This window comes from Rhodamnia argentea, chromosome 7 (genome assembly GCF_020921035.1).
Source record: "Rhodamnia argentea isolate NSW1041297 chromosome 7, ASM2092103v1, whole genome shotgun sequence".
NCBI lineage: Eukaryota > Viridiplantae > Streptophyta > Magnoliopsida > Myrtales > Myrtaceae > Rhodamnia > Rhodamnia argentea.
The window spans coordinates 2,464,608-2,481,455 of NC_063156.1; the positions used below are offsets into that span (position 1 = coordinate 2,464,608).

Here is a 16,848-nt window from a genome sequence, read left to right on the forward strand (position 1 = left end):
ATGAAAAGAGCACTCAGAGAAAGGAAATGGCGAGGGGAACAAGAACCTGCAGAGTTCCTGTTTTTCAAAGGGGCAAACTTGGACTTCTGCTAAGTTTTTTAGGGCAAAAGAGGAAAGTGCGAACTTTCCAAGGTGCGTTTTTTCGAGGGGTTCAGCTACTTGCGCCTCGCGACAAATCTCTCTGTTCCTCTCTTTATAAGAAGCCGATGTAGGATTTTTCTCTCTCCTGATCTAGGAGCTCTTCTCTCTTTCTACCTCTGTCTCTCTCTCGATCTTTCTCTCTAAGAGTCTGCTCGGGTTCTTCTTCTGTTCACAATTTCACGCACGCACTGTTGCGGGGAATGTTGCGGAAGCCTTTCCATGGATGGAGGATCAAGCAAAGAAATCCAGAAATTGACAGCCATTGGCGCGCGCCTTCCCCTGACCTTAACCCGGTTCGTGAATCGCCGGGCTCGCCCACTCGCCCCACTCCACTCACCTCGCTCTCTCCTCTCCCGCCTCTCTTCTCCTACTGCCAGAACCTCCCACCCACGTCTCCCTTTCGTTTTGCCCACCAAACCCCGTGTATCAAGCAGGTCTCTTGAAATGTAATCGAGGCTTTTGAATCATGCTAATTGAGTGTTATACTTGGTTTGTGCCTTGTTTTATACTTCAGAATGAACGGAGTTTTTGTTTGAGTGCAGGTGACAGAACGGCATGACCGCCCTCCGCGTACGCTTGAATTCGCCGGAGCGGAATCCGAAGGTGCGTCTTTTTTTAACCTTTTATCGTAGTCCGTGGCTTCATTGGCTCAGTGTTTCCTCCCACTAGCATTAAGTTTGGCGACACTCACAAGCATTTGTGGATGATCAAATGGTTTTTAATAGGTTGTGTGATGCTAGAACTGCCTTCACAACATCTTACCTTCTTATCCATGGATGCTCTAGCTTAATGCTGTGATTCTAATTCACGATCTTGTCGGTTTTCCATCTGAAGAAACACCAGAATATTGAGCATTATACTCGAGGAGAAGAGTAGCTCGACATGTATTTTGTGGCAAATTTTTGTCATGACACTGAATGTCTTCAGTGTACATTAATGCTCTTTTGATCATCGTTTGATACAAATCTAAAAGGATCGATTTGATTTTATCTCCTTCTGTGGGTGGCTTCTAATGGTCGATGCAACTGGTATCCTTTACGACCAGTCATGATTCAAGGCATGTTTTTCTGCAATCCGTTTCCAGTTTTGATCGCTATAACGTATGAGGTGTTTGGTTTAGACCAACCTTTATGTCAGCATTAGTCTGTTTGCTATATCCTTGTGCATCATTTTTAACTGGACTCAACATGTATCCTTCCTGTTATTTATTAGGTTGTTCTTAATAAGCATGAGGTCTATCCCGGAGATAGGTATCATGTAGAGACGGAAGAAACAATGAAGTATTGTGGCAAGGATATGCCTCTCTCAGAAAATGTAGTGCCTTCTTTTCCCTTCTTCTCTAAGGTGTTCTGTTGATGTTCTAATCAATGGCCGTAGAGAGTTATCGGCTAATGCGAAAGATGCTTATACGTAATAGTTAGGGTGCAAGTCATTCTCCATGGATCTACTTCCAAGGAAATGCAACACACTATCCTTTTGAGCAGCAGAGCATAACCACTTCATTCTGAAGGCCAACCATGTCAATTTCCTCCACTAGAGATGGGCTAAGAATCCAAAAGTCAATATACATATATCCTTCTGGATCTCACTTTTGTTATTTATTAGGTTGCTAATAAGCCCGAGGTCTATCTCGGACGTGGGTTTCGTGTAGCATATGAAGAAGCAATGAAGTATGGCGCCGGGTTTATGATGCGTCATTTCCCACTACAAGTTTTGCCGCTTTTCCGTTTTCCCTTCCTTCTCTGAGGTGTTCTGTCGCTGTTCTAAGTGATGGCCATAGAGCGTCTACGATTCTTTCTACTTTATTGGCTTCAGCGATTGATGTTCAGAAATCAACGCGAGAGTTGCTTATTAGGTAATAGGTAGGGGTGTAATTCATTCTCCATGCCTTTATTTCCAAGGAAATGCAGCACAATTGCCTTTTGAGCAGCAGAGACCACTTCAATCTGAAGGCCAACCATGTCGATTTTCTACGTGAGAGGATAGCTAAGAATCCAAAAGTCAATTCAACCCACTTATGTTGTTGCATTTTTAGTAGTCGATCGACTTTTGTGGACATTGTGTATCTTCATAGATTACCATATTTGGCTTCTATCTGCATTTCCCTTACTCGCAATCTTGAATTGCTGTTTTTAGATGCTCTGGATAGACAAAGCATTATTTATCGGTTTACTTTAGTTCGTGGTCTTTACATTCCATTGCTTCTCTCTTCTCTAGCATGACTTTACTCTATGACTGCCACAGGTTGCCCTATGTGAATAAAGCTCACTCTCGACCAAGATAGCTTTAATTGGTGGATCACTTTTGTTTGAAAGGGTAAGATATATTGCATTAGATCTCATTATGTTGCAAGTGCTTCTTGCATGTGGTATAGTGAACCATCAGAGAGAAGTTTTACTTCCACGTTTCATGTGTCGGTTAGTTTTAATATTTGATGGTTTATACATGCTAAATCGTGTCATGACTATTCTTGTTTTTGCATCTGATGTTTATGATTAACTTGTTTTGTCGCTTTTGTCAGTGTGATGCTCTGGAAGGTCCTTGGAAAAGAACGGGCCGTTCCGTCAAGATCCTCTTGTTCGTGGCGTCTTTTGCTTGTTGCAGTTGCTAACGTGGTCCAATCTGGTTTCTACTTTGGACTGGATCCACTCTGGTGTCTACTTTGGACAAAGAAATGAAATGAGACAATTCTGTTGGACAACCTTTGGGGACGGTCAAGATAGGCATAATGAAGATACATCACATAGGGACACTGGTAGGTAACTGTAATGCATTTGTAGTAGATGAAGTGCTGTTGAACAGCTCAGCTTGATGAGAACACAAATTTTCTATTAAATTTACAAAAGAAGACCAAGGAATGCTAGCATGAGCTTTTGCCTGGATAGGGTGAAGAACTGCATATTTAAGATCGCCGTGCCTACTGAATTTGCTGGTATGGTCGTGTCGCTGCTTTTGTTCCTTAACCAAGTTCATTCCCCCTTCTAGTCTTCTAATGGAAAAAGTGCAGTGTATGCTGTTTGCTTTCTCTTTGTTTTGTCCCTTGTTGAATTTTTCGGTTCTAGTAAAGCTCAGGTTGAACCCATCAGCTCTTGCAAATACTGCATATGCTTTCGCTCCGGGGAGTGCTTTTGAGCTCAATTTGATTCCGTACTCTCCTTTCACTTGCGGCAAATGCTTCTGAAAGTGGCTTCTTTACTGCTACTATTGGCAAAGACTAATAGTGTAGAGCTTATATGAATCAGTGAATACGTCATACTAGTGCTGATACCGTGGCTGGTCGAATCCGATAATTTTTTTTCCCTTAGATAGACTCAATCTTCATTTGATATATCTACGAGTGTCTTGGATGCAACTCTTAATATGACGTGCACGATACGGGCTCCGGAGCTAATCTGATCATGTCGGTTCCGTGGGGTTCATAGGTTCAGAAGATGGTCCGATGCAAGAGGCGGTGCTCATCAAGAGATGTCCGATGGACAGTCTCGTTGCTGATTTTCTGGGCCGACACTAATGAAATTGCATCTTCCCTTTTGTATTTCTTTTCCTAATTGGGGAGTTAGCCATATTTCTTGAACAGCATTTCATATATCTAGAACTCGACCAAAACGAAAAGTTCGACGACTAAATTATGCAAATCAAATCAGCTAGACCACTAAATCTGAGATTGCCCCTTTAGTTTGGGATTAATTTATCACGAGTGTACCAGTTTGGGGTTTTTCTTGATATTAACAAATTTTCAAGTGACTGTCGTTGCTAATAGGCATGCGACCCTGCAAGTAAAGGGATTGGGAGCAACGGCAGCAAGTGATAGAACGAGAATGAGCTGACGTGCGATTGTCTTGGTCAAGGCATAACGAAGTGTAGACAGCAACATTTGTTACTGGATAAGATTTATGCCCTTCTCGTTCTTGTTTGCCCAAATAAAGCCTTTGGTGAGTGTGATATGAGTTGAGAAATGTGGTCTTTTTTGTATATTTCGATATGAATATTACACATAAAATCATACATAATCAATATCAAAGAAGTTGCATGCATAATCTCGAGAGATCTACAGAATGAAGTAAATATCCCGATATTGCTCACAATTTGCATGCGATGAAGCATTTGAATTATTGGATTGGGTAGAATTCGCGTTCAACAGGCGAATGCGAAAAGTGACACCTCGTGCTACTACTCCTCCAGCCACCTGTTACGCTCTCATTTTCCTCAATGGAAGGGCCCGCAGAAGGAAAGGAAGCATCAGATGGATGAGGCTGGAACAGGAAAGCCACATCAACAAGGGCAAATTAGAATATCCACCACAAGTTCAGATTCTGAGCAAAGATAAAAATCCACAATCTCCCAATTCAAGTTGGCCCCGTTGATCCTATTACCGTCAAGTGTGCACGAGTATCCCCACAAAGACACACTGAAAGGAATCAAGCAAGAGATTGAAAGAAAGTCTTGTTGCCAAAATTTTCTTGTCATCCAATTCCAAAAAGACAGTCTTGATTAACAATTCCCCCCCACCTGGCACCGCAGTTGTTGGAGGAACCAGGTGCTGCAGCGTTTTTGCTGATTGAAGCTTTGGGGGATAACAGAGAGGGAAGAAGAGATGGCTGGTTTAGCTTCAGTCACGCCCCATCCAGCATCCTCATCTTCTTTGCACTCCAATTTCCAGTCCTCCTCGCCTCTTGCTTTCGCTCCGAAAACTGCCCACGAGCGTGCCTCCTGCCGCGCCGTGCTTGGGTCATTCGGGGATTCGTGGAGGAGCTTGTCAGCGCGGCGGCCCGTTCCGAGCGTGCTGAGAGTCAGGAATGCAGCAACAAAGCCGGCGAAGTCACCAGGTACTTATACTGTGGCCAGTTGGCCTCCCAATTCGTTGGTGATATTCCATATTCGCTGAACCAAGTGGAAAGGTGAATATGTCTGAGAAGTATCATGAGCTCCTAGCCTGTTAGCTTCACCAGCACAAACTGATTTTTTCTCTAATTTGTTTTGAGGGGATTAGCTGAAGAAGAGTGGAAGGTGAAGAGGGAATTTCTGCTCCAGAAAAGGGTCTCTCTCTCTCTCTCTCTCTCTCTCTTTACCTTAAATTTTGATCTCAATCCTAATTGGTTTCCTACCTTTCATGCTTGCAAATGTCTGGAGAAATGTCAAATGAAAGAATTGTAACAAAGGCTTACCTTATCAAGTATTGAAAAGAGAGATTTGAAGCAAAATATTTGTCTGCTTGAGCATAGAAAGAAAGTTAAAGAGACCCTTGATCCAGAACACGAATTAGCTCTGAAATTAAGCTGAGTATCTTGTTTCCAGGTGAGGAGTGTGGATGTGAAGGAAGCGCTGCGCCTTCAGCAGGAAAATAAATTCGTAATTCTCGATGTCCGGCCTGAAGCCGAATACAAGGAGGTTAGCTAGTCGATTTGCTATCAAACGTCTGAATTTTCGTGAGAGCCAAGGAAACGGAACGATCGGACATGTTGAATTGAGGAAATCGTGTGTTCGTTTTTTGTGCGGTAGGCTCATCCGCCGGGGGCTATAAACGTGCAAATATATAGGCTCATCAAGGAATGGACGGCATGGGACATTGCAAGGCGAGCTGCATTCGCCTTTTTCGGCATCTTTGCAGGCACGGAGGAGAACCCGGACTTCATAACAAGTACAGCATCGTCTCGCCGAACTTGCTTTCCATTTTTTTTTTTTTTTTGGCCCCCATGTCGCTAAAGATGCCAGACTGATCTTCTTAACCTACTGTTTTGCTACAGCTGTGGAATCCAAAATCGGTAAAGACGCCAAGATAATCGTGGCTTGCTCAGCCGGCGGCACAATGAAGCCATCTCAAAGTCTTCCTGAAGGTCAACAATCAAGGTGATCATGTTTAGTCCTGTAATGACCCTTTGTTGCCTAATGAGGGAATTACCTTGCATAATGCTGCGTCGCCTTCCGACTAACCGTTACTATCTGCAGCCTAATGTGGAGATCGTTGGATAGTTATTCATCAAGCTCTTTCTTGCAGATCACTTATAGCAGCATACTTGCTGGTGCTCAACGGCTACACCAATGTCTACCATTTAGAAGGGGGCTTGTATACATGGTTCAAGGAGGGACTGCCGGAAGCTTCTGAAGAGTGAAAACCTGAGCGTCGTACCAGCGCTTTTTTTATCATTCTCCTTTGGGAAAATTACGAAGGATATGTCGGTCGATGCCGTCTGTCCGTCGGTTGATGAGTACTTCGATGACCATGTAAACTAGACAGCTTGATCGTTGATATCTTGCAGGCGTTACGCTACAAGAATGCATCTCCAATCAGAACATCGATTTTTGCTACCGATATCTGTCCCAAAATGCATTTGGAAGTAAAAGTCTCACGCTTCTTGGAATCAATTCTTTATATGCGTGTCAAAATGAATGAAGCGGGAGTTAACAATGCATCGGTTATGAAATTTTCTAGTGAGTGAGAAATGGCCAAAATTCCCTGGATATTGCTACGCAAAATAGAGCATCTCCAATTTATCTTTGGCAGCTCTATGGCCTAACAGGAATTAAGAGACCAGAGACCTTTCATCAGCTCAAAAGTATCAAAATCATTATCGAAAAGAAGAGGTAAAAAAGATGCTAAAGTTTCAGGCGCACCGTCAAATCAGTTATTGATCATGCTAGTTCCTAGAGTCTAATTGGTAAATACATCAGCGATTCTCCAGCAGTTCATATTAGCAATTAACTGCATTCGCCAAGAAGAACATCAAATCAGTATCAAGCGGTTGGAAAGCCATGCGGAACTAATGGTCCAGTAGTATAAAATATATACGGGCAAGAAGCAATGTTAAAACAACAAGACTCCAGAGTACATACATCTAGGACCAGAAAACCGAGGAGCTGATAATGACCAATCAACACATGTTAATGCACTAAATGTGCCATTTTCTGCATATTAAGTCTAAACGCCATGGAGTAGATGCAGTTTCTGTGAAAGCAGCAAGGAACCTCCTGCAATACCAGATTATTATTTGCGACACCAACTGGTAGATCATCCATAATAAAAGCCACCCAGTCATTCTCTTCATCCCTGCAGGAAACCGCAGCAACCACACCAAAAACAAAGCCGTGATAAAGCTGGTATAACGATCAGCGGTTGCCCTTTACAAGCCAAAAGTCGTCTGTCCCACTATTGAATCCTAAAATTCAAAGGCCTTACAAGATGTCACAAGGCAGTCAATTTCATCTTTCAATAGACCAATTCTGTGCTGCTTTTCTTGGATCATGTTGACGTCTCTTGTAACCTAAATATTGTGATCTCCTGCTGCTTAAAATACCGCCGATCTTCTTCGTCGACAAGAACAAGGTTCAAGTAGTACTTCACGCTAAATTTGTTGTTGACATTCCGGTAGGTTGGCGTCAATTCATAAGGACTAAGAAACAATCTAATGGGTATGGATTCACCTGTACAACCAAATACAACCTTATGAGCCATTGCATCAAGTGCTCTTCATAAGCAACAGGTTTATATCATCCAAAGACGAGAAGAGAAAGACACCGTCCTTAAAAATGACGACATTTCATACAACATGACATGAGAACATAGATGTTTGGTAATGTAATACAAAACCTCAATGTTTGATAGCTATACCTCTGACAGGAGCACCATCCATAAGTTCAAATTTGGCGAGGGTTTCTGTCTCGACATGGGTATTTTGCCCTGAGCCTGTTGATTCTCGACGCCTGATCTCAAGATCCATGTTTTTTATCTTGATCCTCACGAGAAGAAAATATATTTTTCCAATAATGACATCTTTCAGATGATACCTGCAACACATGTAAATTGCACAGGCAATGAAAAAGTGCCTATTCAGAATGAGAAAACCATCCTAGTTTTAGACCAAGAATCCGCCATGTCTACATAGTAAAAATGTGATGAAGGACAGGTGATCAGGATAATTAATCTCACAGAAAAACACATTGTGTCAGTGCACTCTCCTATATTAAGAAAAATGTTTTGCATCTCAGATTACCACAAAGCGAAAAAGGTCCAGTAAGATCTTAAAGGAAGAAGGAAAAAGAAAGGAACTCACTTGCTTTTATTATACTCAAACTCAATGTGTAGGCAATCTTCAATTCCAACTTCCATCTGCATGACACAAAAGTTGCAATGAAAATTGAGAACTTTGAGAAACAATTCTCACAATGAAGAGACTATGCACGTGATTTCAATTAAAAGTGAGATGAGAGAGCTCTCAGACTATGGAACAAGTATCCTATGCTTCTTTCATATCACCATACATAGAAAAGCCTATGACAAACATTGAAGGCATGTTGAAAACCACAGAACAGTGACTGGCTATTTAAACAGAGCATCGCTCCCACCTTGATACTATTGTTTATTGATGGCGGTGGAGAATAATTCCGAACCTAAGGAAAACAAGACAACCATAAAACAAAAACTTTGAGATGCCATAGTTGATGGTAGTTGGCTGTAAGTGAGAAATGTAACCGACTATTAATGGCAGAGAAAAGAGTAAGTTTACCACAAAATCCTGATATTCTACAATGCTTCCAGCATACCCGCGGTTGATTGTTACTTTCAGGACATACCTGAAAAGGGTGGACAAGAAAACTAAAACAACCACATACATGCAGATCAAAGACTCCTTTCATTAAGAAAAAGTGGAATGGACAACCGAAACCAACCAAAGAGAAGTCAAGGCATTAAGCCAATCATCACAGCACACATCCATGCAAATTGACTAACCAAACTATTGCCTGTTTGGAAACAGATTCTAAAATAAGGAACCTAGGAAGCGGTTTGAGATTGCTATCGACTCGGCCTTAGTGACAGTTAGTGACAGCTCATCACTTGTCAGCATGAAGCAAAAGCAAACACACATCATGAGTACATACAGAGATGCTTAGATATATGCATGAAAATGTGTGCGCATGCATAGAGCTGAAAGCACTAAAGAGGACAACAGAAATATAGAACATGTCAAAGTTGCCACACAAAAGATAGGGTCAGATCATGTAAGGAAGTTGTCCGGAATTCCTCCATGTAAACCAAATTTCTCCACACAGAGTTCAGTAAAGCACTTACCTAAGCCTCACATTAACTCCATTATACGTCTCATAAGGCATTTCAACTGTAGAAAATTCGAAGGAGTACGTTTTCCTTTCATATAATTCACCAGGGACATCCAACTCACGAACTGCAAATGAAAGAACACAAATAGACATCATACGATGATAACAAATGGACCACAACCAAAAAACAACAAAGTAGTTAACATGTTGCATCAGAAAAGCCTAAAGTGAAACTCACCAAGAGAAGTGAAATCGTAGAAGTTCCCTCTGTCAAAGTACATCTCTGAAAAGTAAAACAAGATTGTTCATTCAAATATACTGGCCACAGATGCAAATGTTAAAAATTCTATGACAAAGAATCATCAAGAAAATAAGGAAGATGAAAGGAAATTATTATGCACGACCGAATATACAAGTACAGAGTAGGCATTTTCTCTTTTCCACTCAAAAAAACTTGCCATTAATAAAGCCATAAAAAATACTTTCCGCGCTAGCATCAACTATAAAGATGTATGCAACTCCCTACTCTGAACTAACCAGACTAGCACTAGCATCAACTAGAAAGAGGTATGCCTACGACCATTACTAGATTCCGTCAAAGCGTTGGATTGAATTACTGGCCCGATTAACTCTTTGGTTCAGAAGACAGATTGGACTTCGTTCCTGGTTCATCGCCCGTCACCATCAGGAGATATATTTGGAGACGGATCACATTGGTTCCCATGGTATGAATTTGTGACAAATGCAAGTTTTTCTATCAGTATAGCTTTTTTTGGAATATTTATAGCATCTTTTTTTATATAAGCCTATTTATTCATCTTTATGAATTTGGACTCACTAAATTCTGTAGTTTTACTATTTAATAACTCACAACCCTATTTGGTAACTAAACATTTGCATCGTTTCATTCCATTTAGGATTAGGAATAGGTGTAATCGGACTCGCTGTTTAAATCTCTCTCCTTATTTGGGACCCTATTCAACTATTTTAGCTTTTACTGAATCAAGAAATGGCCTCAACTTGTTCTAAAAAAAAATTGGATTTCGGGTAGCCCCATAACTTCAAGAGAAGAGGTGCCTCCTCACAAAGGGGGTCGCAGTGACCAGACCCGAGTGACATTCACCTTGATACAAAACAACCTCAACATCACATTCTTCATAAGAACCTTCTCGATAAAATAACATCAACAACCACTAGGGATTCAAATAAAAATTTGCCAAATTGTGCAAATATCAACCACAGTAGTTCAAAATGACAACTCTCCAACCAACCAGATCAAAAGTACAAGATAAGAGCAATTATACAATCCTTCAGTCTCATAAAGAAAAAGGACTATACAGTCACGCAATCACTGAGGTTATCCAGGAGAGAAATGACCTCCAACAAAGAACAAAATCCTCTCTAAGAAAATACACGAGAACTACCTTTAGAAAACTAAGGATCAAGCCACTCAAACTATAACTACAGCTGATTTAAGAAGACAACTTCCACTTGTGGGCACTAGACATTGTCTATTTGATTTTCACTATGCATCATTTTGCAATAACTCGATTAATTTAGATAGCAACGTCTCTCATCAACAATAAGACAATTCACACACTCAAAATTCAAAAAATAAGACCATCCACAAAACAACAGAGCCAAAAGCTACTGATACCAGTAGATAACATTTTTGAACGTATTAAAAGAAAAACACAATGACATGCAGATGCCTGAGCAGAAGAATAAACTAGTAAAAACATAGACAGATTCAGCTATTTGCTTGCATTGGAGAATGTGCTCTTTGATCATCAAATAAGGGTCATGAAAGTCAAAGAAAGAGACTTCTCAAAGCACCAGAGCATAATTCTAACATCACGTTGTCACTGGAACTGACCTATCTGACCCAGGAGTTCAACTTTTACACCATTGTGTTCAACCTTTTTCCCTTGAATTGGTTCTATTGATACCTGGAGGAAAAAACCAATGGAAACCATGTTTACATGAAGCTTTTTTCCACAAAATGGTGGGTGTTGCAATACTTGCCACTGAGTACAAAAACAGAAGAATACCTTGCCAGATATATTTTCTTGACTTTGGAATAGAGGGACCATGATAGTTTGGCCATTTTCCTTCTTCAAAGGAACCTATAAGGACGCAAGAATTATAGAGATATTGCATGATATAACCCTTTTGTGTCAACTGTGTTGCAACTTGTGACGAAGACAATGATGACGAAAAGATAGCTGACAACTAATCTAGACTTGAGAGAACAGAAAAAGAAAAGGTGCCTGTCACTACTAGAGTCTAACAGTGCTGCAAGCTTGAGACCTGCTGCACCAAATTAGAAGACTTTAGGCATAATACCGGTGATAAGATGCATAATTACTATTTGCACAATACTCTTAAGACAGACTTTCATTCTGCTGCTTATGCTACATTTCAGTTAGCTTTGTATTTAATGGTTTTTCCCAGACTAGAGCAACTAATATCAGTGTGCATGGATATCTATATATTCAGAGAACAACCCTACAAAGGATAAAGATCTTGGAAGTTGGAAATAATTTTGATAACCTTTGAGGACAATCGGACCACTTCCCAGTACTATTCGGTGGAACAGTAGAAGACTCAGATTACCTGCTTACGGTTTTTCCCATCGGCAAATGTGATAAAAACATTGCATGATGGTTTAAATGCTCCAAGAAGATAATTCTGAAAAAACAAATTCACTATCATGAACATGCACAGCATCATATTCTACATTCTGTCAGAAAATAAATCAGAACAATCCCAAAATCAAAGATTCCGGTGATTGCTAACCATGTTGTTTGCTTTGTTAGTCCACAAACAAGCGCTACCTCCAATCTGGAAAAAAAGAAAGAGAGTAGCAAACGCAGTTTAGTGGCAAGAACTGGCAAAGGGAAGAATACATAAACGAAAGGAGACAGAAATCAACCACTTGAGGAAAATCACGCGGAGGATGACCCGCGTACAATGACCAAATTCATACTAGAAATGATTGGCGGGTACAGCGTCCAATGTAAGGACACATTATCAAACGTCTAAGTTGTAGTCCATAACCACCTACCTTTCACATTCTCCATTACACAGACATATGGTGGCTAATCGAACGATACTGGAGGAGAAATCGAAGAAATTAATTGAACGAAGGGCGAAAATAGAATTCTGCGACTATATCTCAAATCGTCAAAATGGTAAAAATCGCATCTGACAGACTAAAGACAATTAAGCAAATACCTGGAGAACGAAATCAGGCCGCGGAGCAGCCCAAAACAGCACGCGCCTACTCCGTCTGCCACCGAAACACCCCAACCAACACGGCACGCCGATGTCCGCAGCTCAAATTCGACAGCTACGACCAAACCGAATTCCACATGAGACGACTCAAAACGGAATCACGAGTCAGTTCCTTAATCAACAGAAGACTCAACACCAACGATCGCCTGAATTGGCATACCTGGAGCCGGATGCTCGGAGATTCGCGAGGTTTTACAGAGCAAACGAATCGAAGCGGGTCGTCGATCTATGCAGGCTTTGGACAGATGGAAACGAGAATGGGAACAAGGGCGGGGACGGCATTCGCTGGCTTGGGGGAATCGTCAGGTGCTTCGCACGTGACTCTCGCTCGCACGCGACTCGCACGCGGTGTTGTGAGAATTCCCAAACGAAGTCGTTTTGATTGATCGCCGGCCGGTACTGGACTCTTTAGTTGGGCCTAATTCTTTTGCCTGAAGAAAAAAAAAAAAAATTTCATGTGCCAATATGAGCTCGATTTGACTGGACTTTGAGAAGGCTCGTGGGCGACATGCCTATGATTAGGACTGTCGGTTCCAGGCGATTTAATCATTGAATCGATTGCATTTTTTATTTATTATTAAATTTTTCTAGTTAACTATGTGTTCACCGAACTACTTCTTATTAATTGTGTTGCATTGTCTCTAAACCTATAAATCATACTAAGCATCTTACATTTAAGTTTAGGTTTACATTTAGAATTTTTTTTTCTCATAAATAATATTATTCGATCTAGTCTAGGCGGTGTGGTCGGTCCGGTTCTCCCTAGTAATTTTGTGGAATCATGATCCGGACCAAATTGGCCGATTAGGTCTAGTCCGAATCGTTCCCAATTCGATCGGTCTATTAAACTCGGCCCTCCTTGTGATCATATCTACTCCGAACATGCCATTGTTCTAACTCTTAAAATATCACATTGTCCCCTGCTTTTTTAAAAGAAAAGTACGCGTGTGTTCAGGTATTTCGGTTGGGTATGTGCTCTATAACTACAAGATACTCTGTCTACGTGGAAGGGAATTCCACGTCATTTCTTTTATTATGAGCTAACACGTCACATTGTTTGACAAATGACAATGGTTGTTTCCAATTTAATGATTGTAGGCTTCAATGTTACCGAACATAATTGGAAACTAAGCTGTCCATGTGATTCGAGGTTGGACCGTCGACATGAATTTCGTACAGTGTCGCATTGACAAAAAGTGAACATCTCCAATAAAATCTCCGTTAACGGTTTCAGTAGCGAGAAAAAGTCCGCACAAATGCCAAAATTGTCAAAGGCATGTCATCGATCATCGATCCACACGATTCAACGCCTTCGTGTACAAGAAGAGGATCCGATGTTTGCCCAAGAAGCAGACATTTCCGAGGTTAGTTCACATCCAATTGCCGAAGAAGAAAACAAAACGGTTTTCATTGCTATGGACGGATTATACAGAGATTAAGCAATTTCGCTTACGATTCCTTTGGCGGAAAATGATAAATAAACATGAATTTCCTAGTTACACATCGACGTTAAATGACAATATTTCTCCTAACGAGGTGAGGATCGATGGACCAAATCAGAAACCCCGTTTCAAATCGAATAACCAATTTCGAATTTCCTTAACTTTGGCCTTCATGCTTCGACCCGTCCTTCTCGCCCGAACTCAAGTCCATGGAATTGTCTCTCCTCCGGCTGCCCATCTTCAGAAGCCCGTACAGCTTCCCGAACTCCCTCACCGTGTGGACGCTCTCCCGACAAAAGACCGACGCGGGCTCGGCTGTCTCTTCCCTGCCCCGCCCGGACCGGCTCCCTGTCAGCGTGGCCCCGCCCTTGCTCGGGACCCCCCGCCCCTCGCTGCTGCTCTGCAAGGCGCTGATCACGGTCTTCAAGGCCCGGGTCGGGGAGGACCGGTTCGCGATCATGATCTCGCCGATGTGGGCCGGGCTCAGGCTCGCCCCGGCCTGGAAGCTCTCCTCGACCTGCGGGAACAGCTTGTGCTCCTTAAGGCCTAAGTAATTGCTCGCCAGGCCCTTGAAGGCGGAGAAATCGCATAAGGGGAAGTGCACGTGGACGTCTACGCGACCGGGCCTCGTCACCGCTTGATCGACTCGATCCTTGTCGCTCATCGTGAACACCATCACGCGCTCCTCTCCGCAGCAGGATACGATCCCGTCCATGAAGCTCAGCACGCCCGACAAGCTCACGTCCGTCGATTTCTTCTCCAGGAAGCGATCGAGGTCCTCGACGAGGATCACCGACCGGGCCGTCGTCTGGAGGAGGAGGGCCTTCAGGTCGGAGTCGTCGGCGACTCGGGAGAGGTCGACGTCGTAGATGTCGTACCCCAGGAACTTGGCCAACGCCGCCGCGAAGCTCGACTTCCCGGTGCCGGATGCACCGTGCAGGAGGTAGCTCCGCTTCCAGACGCGGCCGAGCCGGTGGTAGTACTGCTTCGATTTAAGGAAATTCTCGAGGTCCGACTTCACCTTGCTCTTCAGCTCCGGATCCATCACGACGGTGTCGATCGTCGCCGGGTGGGTGAACGGCACCGATCGCCACCGCGCGCCGCCCTCCCCGGTCCGGTCGCTCCCGTCGAGGTGCATGAACAACCTCACCTCGTTCTTCTTCTGCTCGATCTCGTCGGAGACCTGGAAGATGTGCTGCAGGTAAGGCTGCAGGACGCGGCGCTTGTCCTTCTTCTTGATCTTCAGCACGAAGGCGCGCCGCTCGAATTCGCCCTTCTCGTTGGTCCACGACACCCGCGCGCTGAGGAACCGGTCGGCGAGGGTCCGGTTGGAGTCGAGGTGGAGGACGATGTCGTTGGAGCGGGCGCCGGAGAAGAGGTTGGCGTAGTCGGAGTCCTGGAGGGAGACGAGGGAGCTGAGGTAGGTGGAGACTTGGCGGTAGAGCTGGTTCTCTTGGAGGAGCTCGTTGTGCTGGGGGATCCTGTAGTACTGGTACACGTAGCATCTGTCTTCGACGGATTGGAGGAGCGCGGCCAGTTTGTGCAGGAGCGAGGTTCTGTAAAGAAGCCGGAGGAGGAAGAAGACGGGGACGACGGCGAGGAGGAGCAGGAGCTCATTGTCCAAGCCCATCATGGCCCGACGAGTGATGATGGGTCGGTCGATGCGATGATGAATTGGGACGATACACACCGAATCAGCGAGTGACTTTTACAGCTGCAGAAACTCCACGACAGCGAAGCTGGATTGCCGAAACAGAGTATGAACAGGTTGCGATTTGGGGTTTGAAGAAGACGAAGAAGCAAGATGGAGGGTGGGAGGTTGGAGGTGAGAGAGGTTGCTTTAATGGCGATGAAGGGAAGTTAGGGGGGAAGTCTTGAGCCGGCACCTTTAATTGGTCAAAAAAGCCAAATCGAGAGAGAGAGAGAGAGAGAGAGAGAGAGAGAGAGAGAGAATTGTAGCAGCGGAGGTAGCTGTGTTGAAGTTTGGCCCTGGCGATGGCCGTGAATGTGCGACTCTTGACTTTTATTTTGGTCTTCATCTCCTTCATTTTTTCCTCTTCTTTGGCCAACGTGGTCTATTTTTCTTCAGGGATTCTGTTAAAATATTACCACCGTTGCAAGCTAAACATTTAATTAGACAGCTTCTAACATTCGCTAATGAAGTCGCTTTATTTTGCCAAGTCATTGAATTAGCCGTGGGATTAAGCCCGTCCCATTCAAAGACAACGAAATCCCCGTTAGCGATGTGGTTACGTTGGGGAATCTTGGGACCTTTGAGCTAGCTTAAGCCCTGCAATTCATTTTGTTGGGTGGTTTTAGGTCTCTTTCGTCTCAAAAGTTAGCTCAAAAAATCATATTATTCCTCACACTTATAATTCGACCACCAATTCCTTCCACAACCGATGTAGGATATCCTCAACAATCTCTCATTGACACATCGAGTCTTGGATCGAAGCCGTAACAACCCGTACCTCTCCCGTATGATTATTGGGTCTGAATTTATTGGTGATTTGGGCTCTAATTTCATTTGTTTCGGAGCAAATAGCGGAAGCTCGATACCTTCATATTAGGAAATCGTCGAAAGAAAGCCCAAGTCCGAACCCGTCAACATATCTAGTTGGACTCACCTTCATTGAAAAACTTAAGCGAATAATTTAGGAGCCAATTAGGATATATTAACTGCTTAAGAAGATTGATCTAACACAACTCACGCATATATCTCAACCCTATTAAAATTAGGCTACAAAATTGATGAACTTCTGGTAAGGGACAAGTCATGTGTAGAATTCAATAATAGTATATTGTGTGGCTTGATAAGTCGACGTACTAAAGTTGTATTCTTCAATGAAAAGAGAAACTCCAAAACTTTGCTTGCATTGTGATTTGGTTCGTGGCTTGTTTCCCCGTCGTTGTCTTA

General features: G+C 43.0%; 3 protein-coding genes and 1 long non-coding RNA gene across 6 annotated transcripts; 2 read left to right on the plus strand and 2 right to left on the minus strand.

The window, feature by feature from the left end:
• Window positions 1-750: 750 nt before the first annotated feature.
• Window positions 751-2,786, plus strand: LOC125315934. Its single transcript, XR_007199245.1, has 4 exons — window positions 751-1,455; window positions 1,747-1,851; window positions 2,386-2,457; window positions 2,663-2,786. It is a non-coding gene; the product is annotated as an uncharacterized LOC125315934 (long non-coding RNA).
• Window positions 2,787-4,485: 1,699 nt separating this feature from the next.
• Window positions 4,486-6,542, plus strand: LOC115754323 (rhodanese-like domain-containing protein 14, chloroplastic). Its single transcript, XM_030693312.2, has 6 exons — window positions 4,486-4,967; window positions 5,132-5,178; window positions 5,437-5,529; window positions 5,641-5,779; window positions 5,886-5,988; window positions 6,137-6,542. Exons 1-6 carry the CDS (start codon window positions 4,736-4,738, stop codon window positions 6,249-6,251), a joined length of 729 nt encoding a protein of 242 aa, XP_030549172.1. The 5' UTR covers window positions 4,486-4,735; the 3' UTR covers window positions 6,252-6,542.
• A 346-nt stretch (window positions 6,543-6,888) lies between these two features.
• Window positions 6,889-12,815, minus strand: LOC115754291 (vacuolar protein sorting-associated protein 26A). Of its 3 annotated transcripts, XM_030693271.2 has the most exons (14): window positions 12,650-12,815; window positions 12,430-12,544; window positions 12,260-12,307; window positions 11,992-12,036; window positions 11,809-11,883; window positions 11,244-11,318; window positions 11,069-11,141; window positions 9,431-9,475; window positions 9,206-9,317; window positions 8,643-8,709; window positions 8,482-8,526; window positions 8,190-8,245; window positions 7,748-7,923; window positions 6,889-7,560 (listed from the first exon to the last, which is right to left on the minus strand). In XM_030693271.2, exons 4-14 carry the CDS (start codon window positions 11,992-11,994, stop codon window positions 7,379-7,381), a joined length of 909 nt encoding a protein of 302 aa, XP_030549131.1. In that variant the 5' UTR covers window positions 11,995-12,036; window positions 12,260-12,307; window positions 12,430-12,544; window positions 12,650-12,815; the 3' UTR covers window positions 6,889-7,378. The 3 variants fall into 3 exon arrangements, with proteins under 3 accessions (XP_030549131.1, XP_030549129.1, XP_030549128.1); XM_030693269.2 differs by lacking the exon at window positions 12,260-12,307; XM_030693268.2 differs by lacking the exon at window positions 12,260-12,307 and having other exon boundaries at window positions 12,626-12,815.
• A 1,078-nt stretch (window positions 12,816-13,893) lies between these two features.
• On the minus strand, window positions 13,894-15,863 carry LOC115754252 (AAA-ATPase At2g46620-like). Its single transcript, XM_030693216.2, has 2 exons — window positions 14,056-15,863; window positions 13,894-14,003 (listed from the first exon to the last, which is right to left on the minus strand). Exon 1 carries the CDS (start codon window positions 15,562-15,564, stop codon window positions 14,089-14,091), a length of 1,476 nt encoding a protein of 491 aa, XP_030549076.1. The 5' UTR covers window positions 15,565-15,863; the 3' UTR covers window positions 13,894-14,003; window positions 14,056-14,088.
• Window positions 15,864-16,848: the final 985 nt, after the last annotated feature.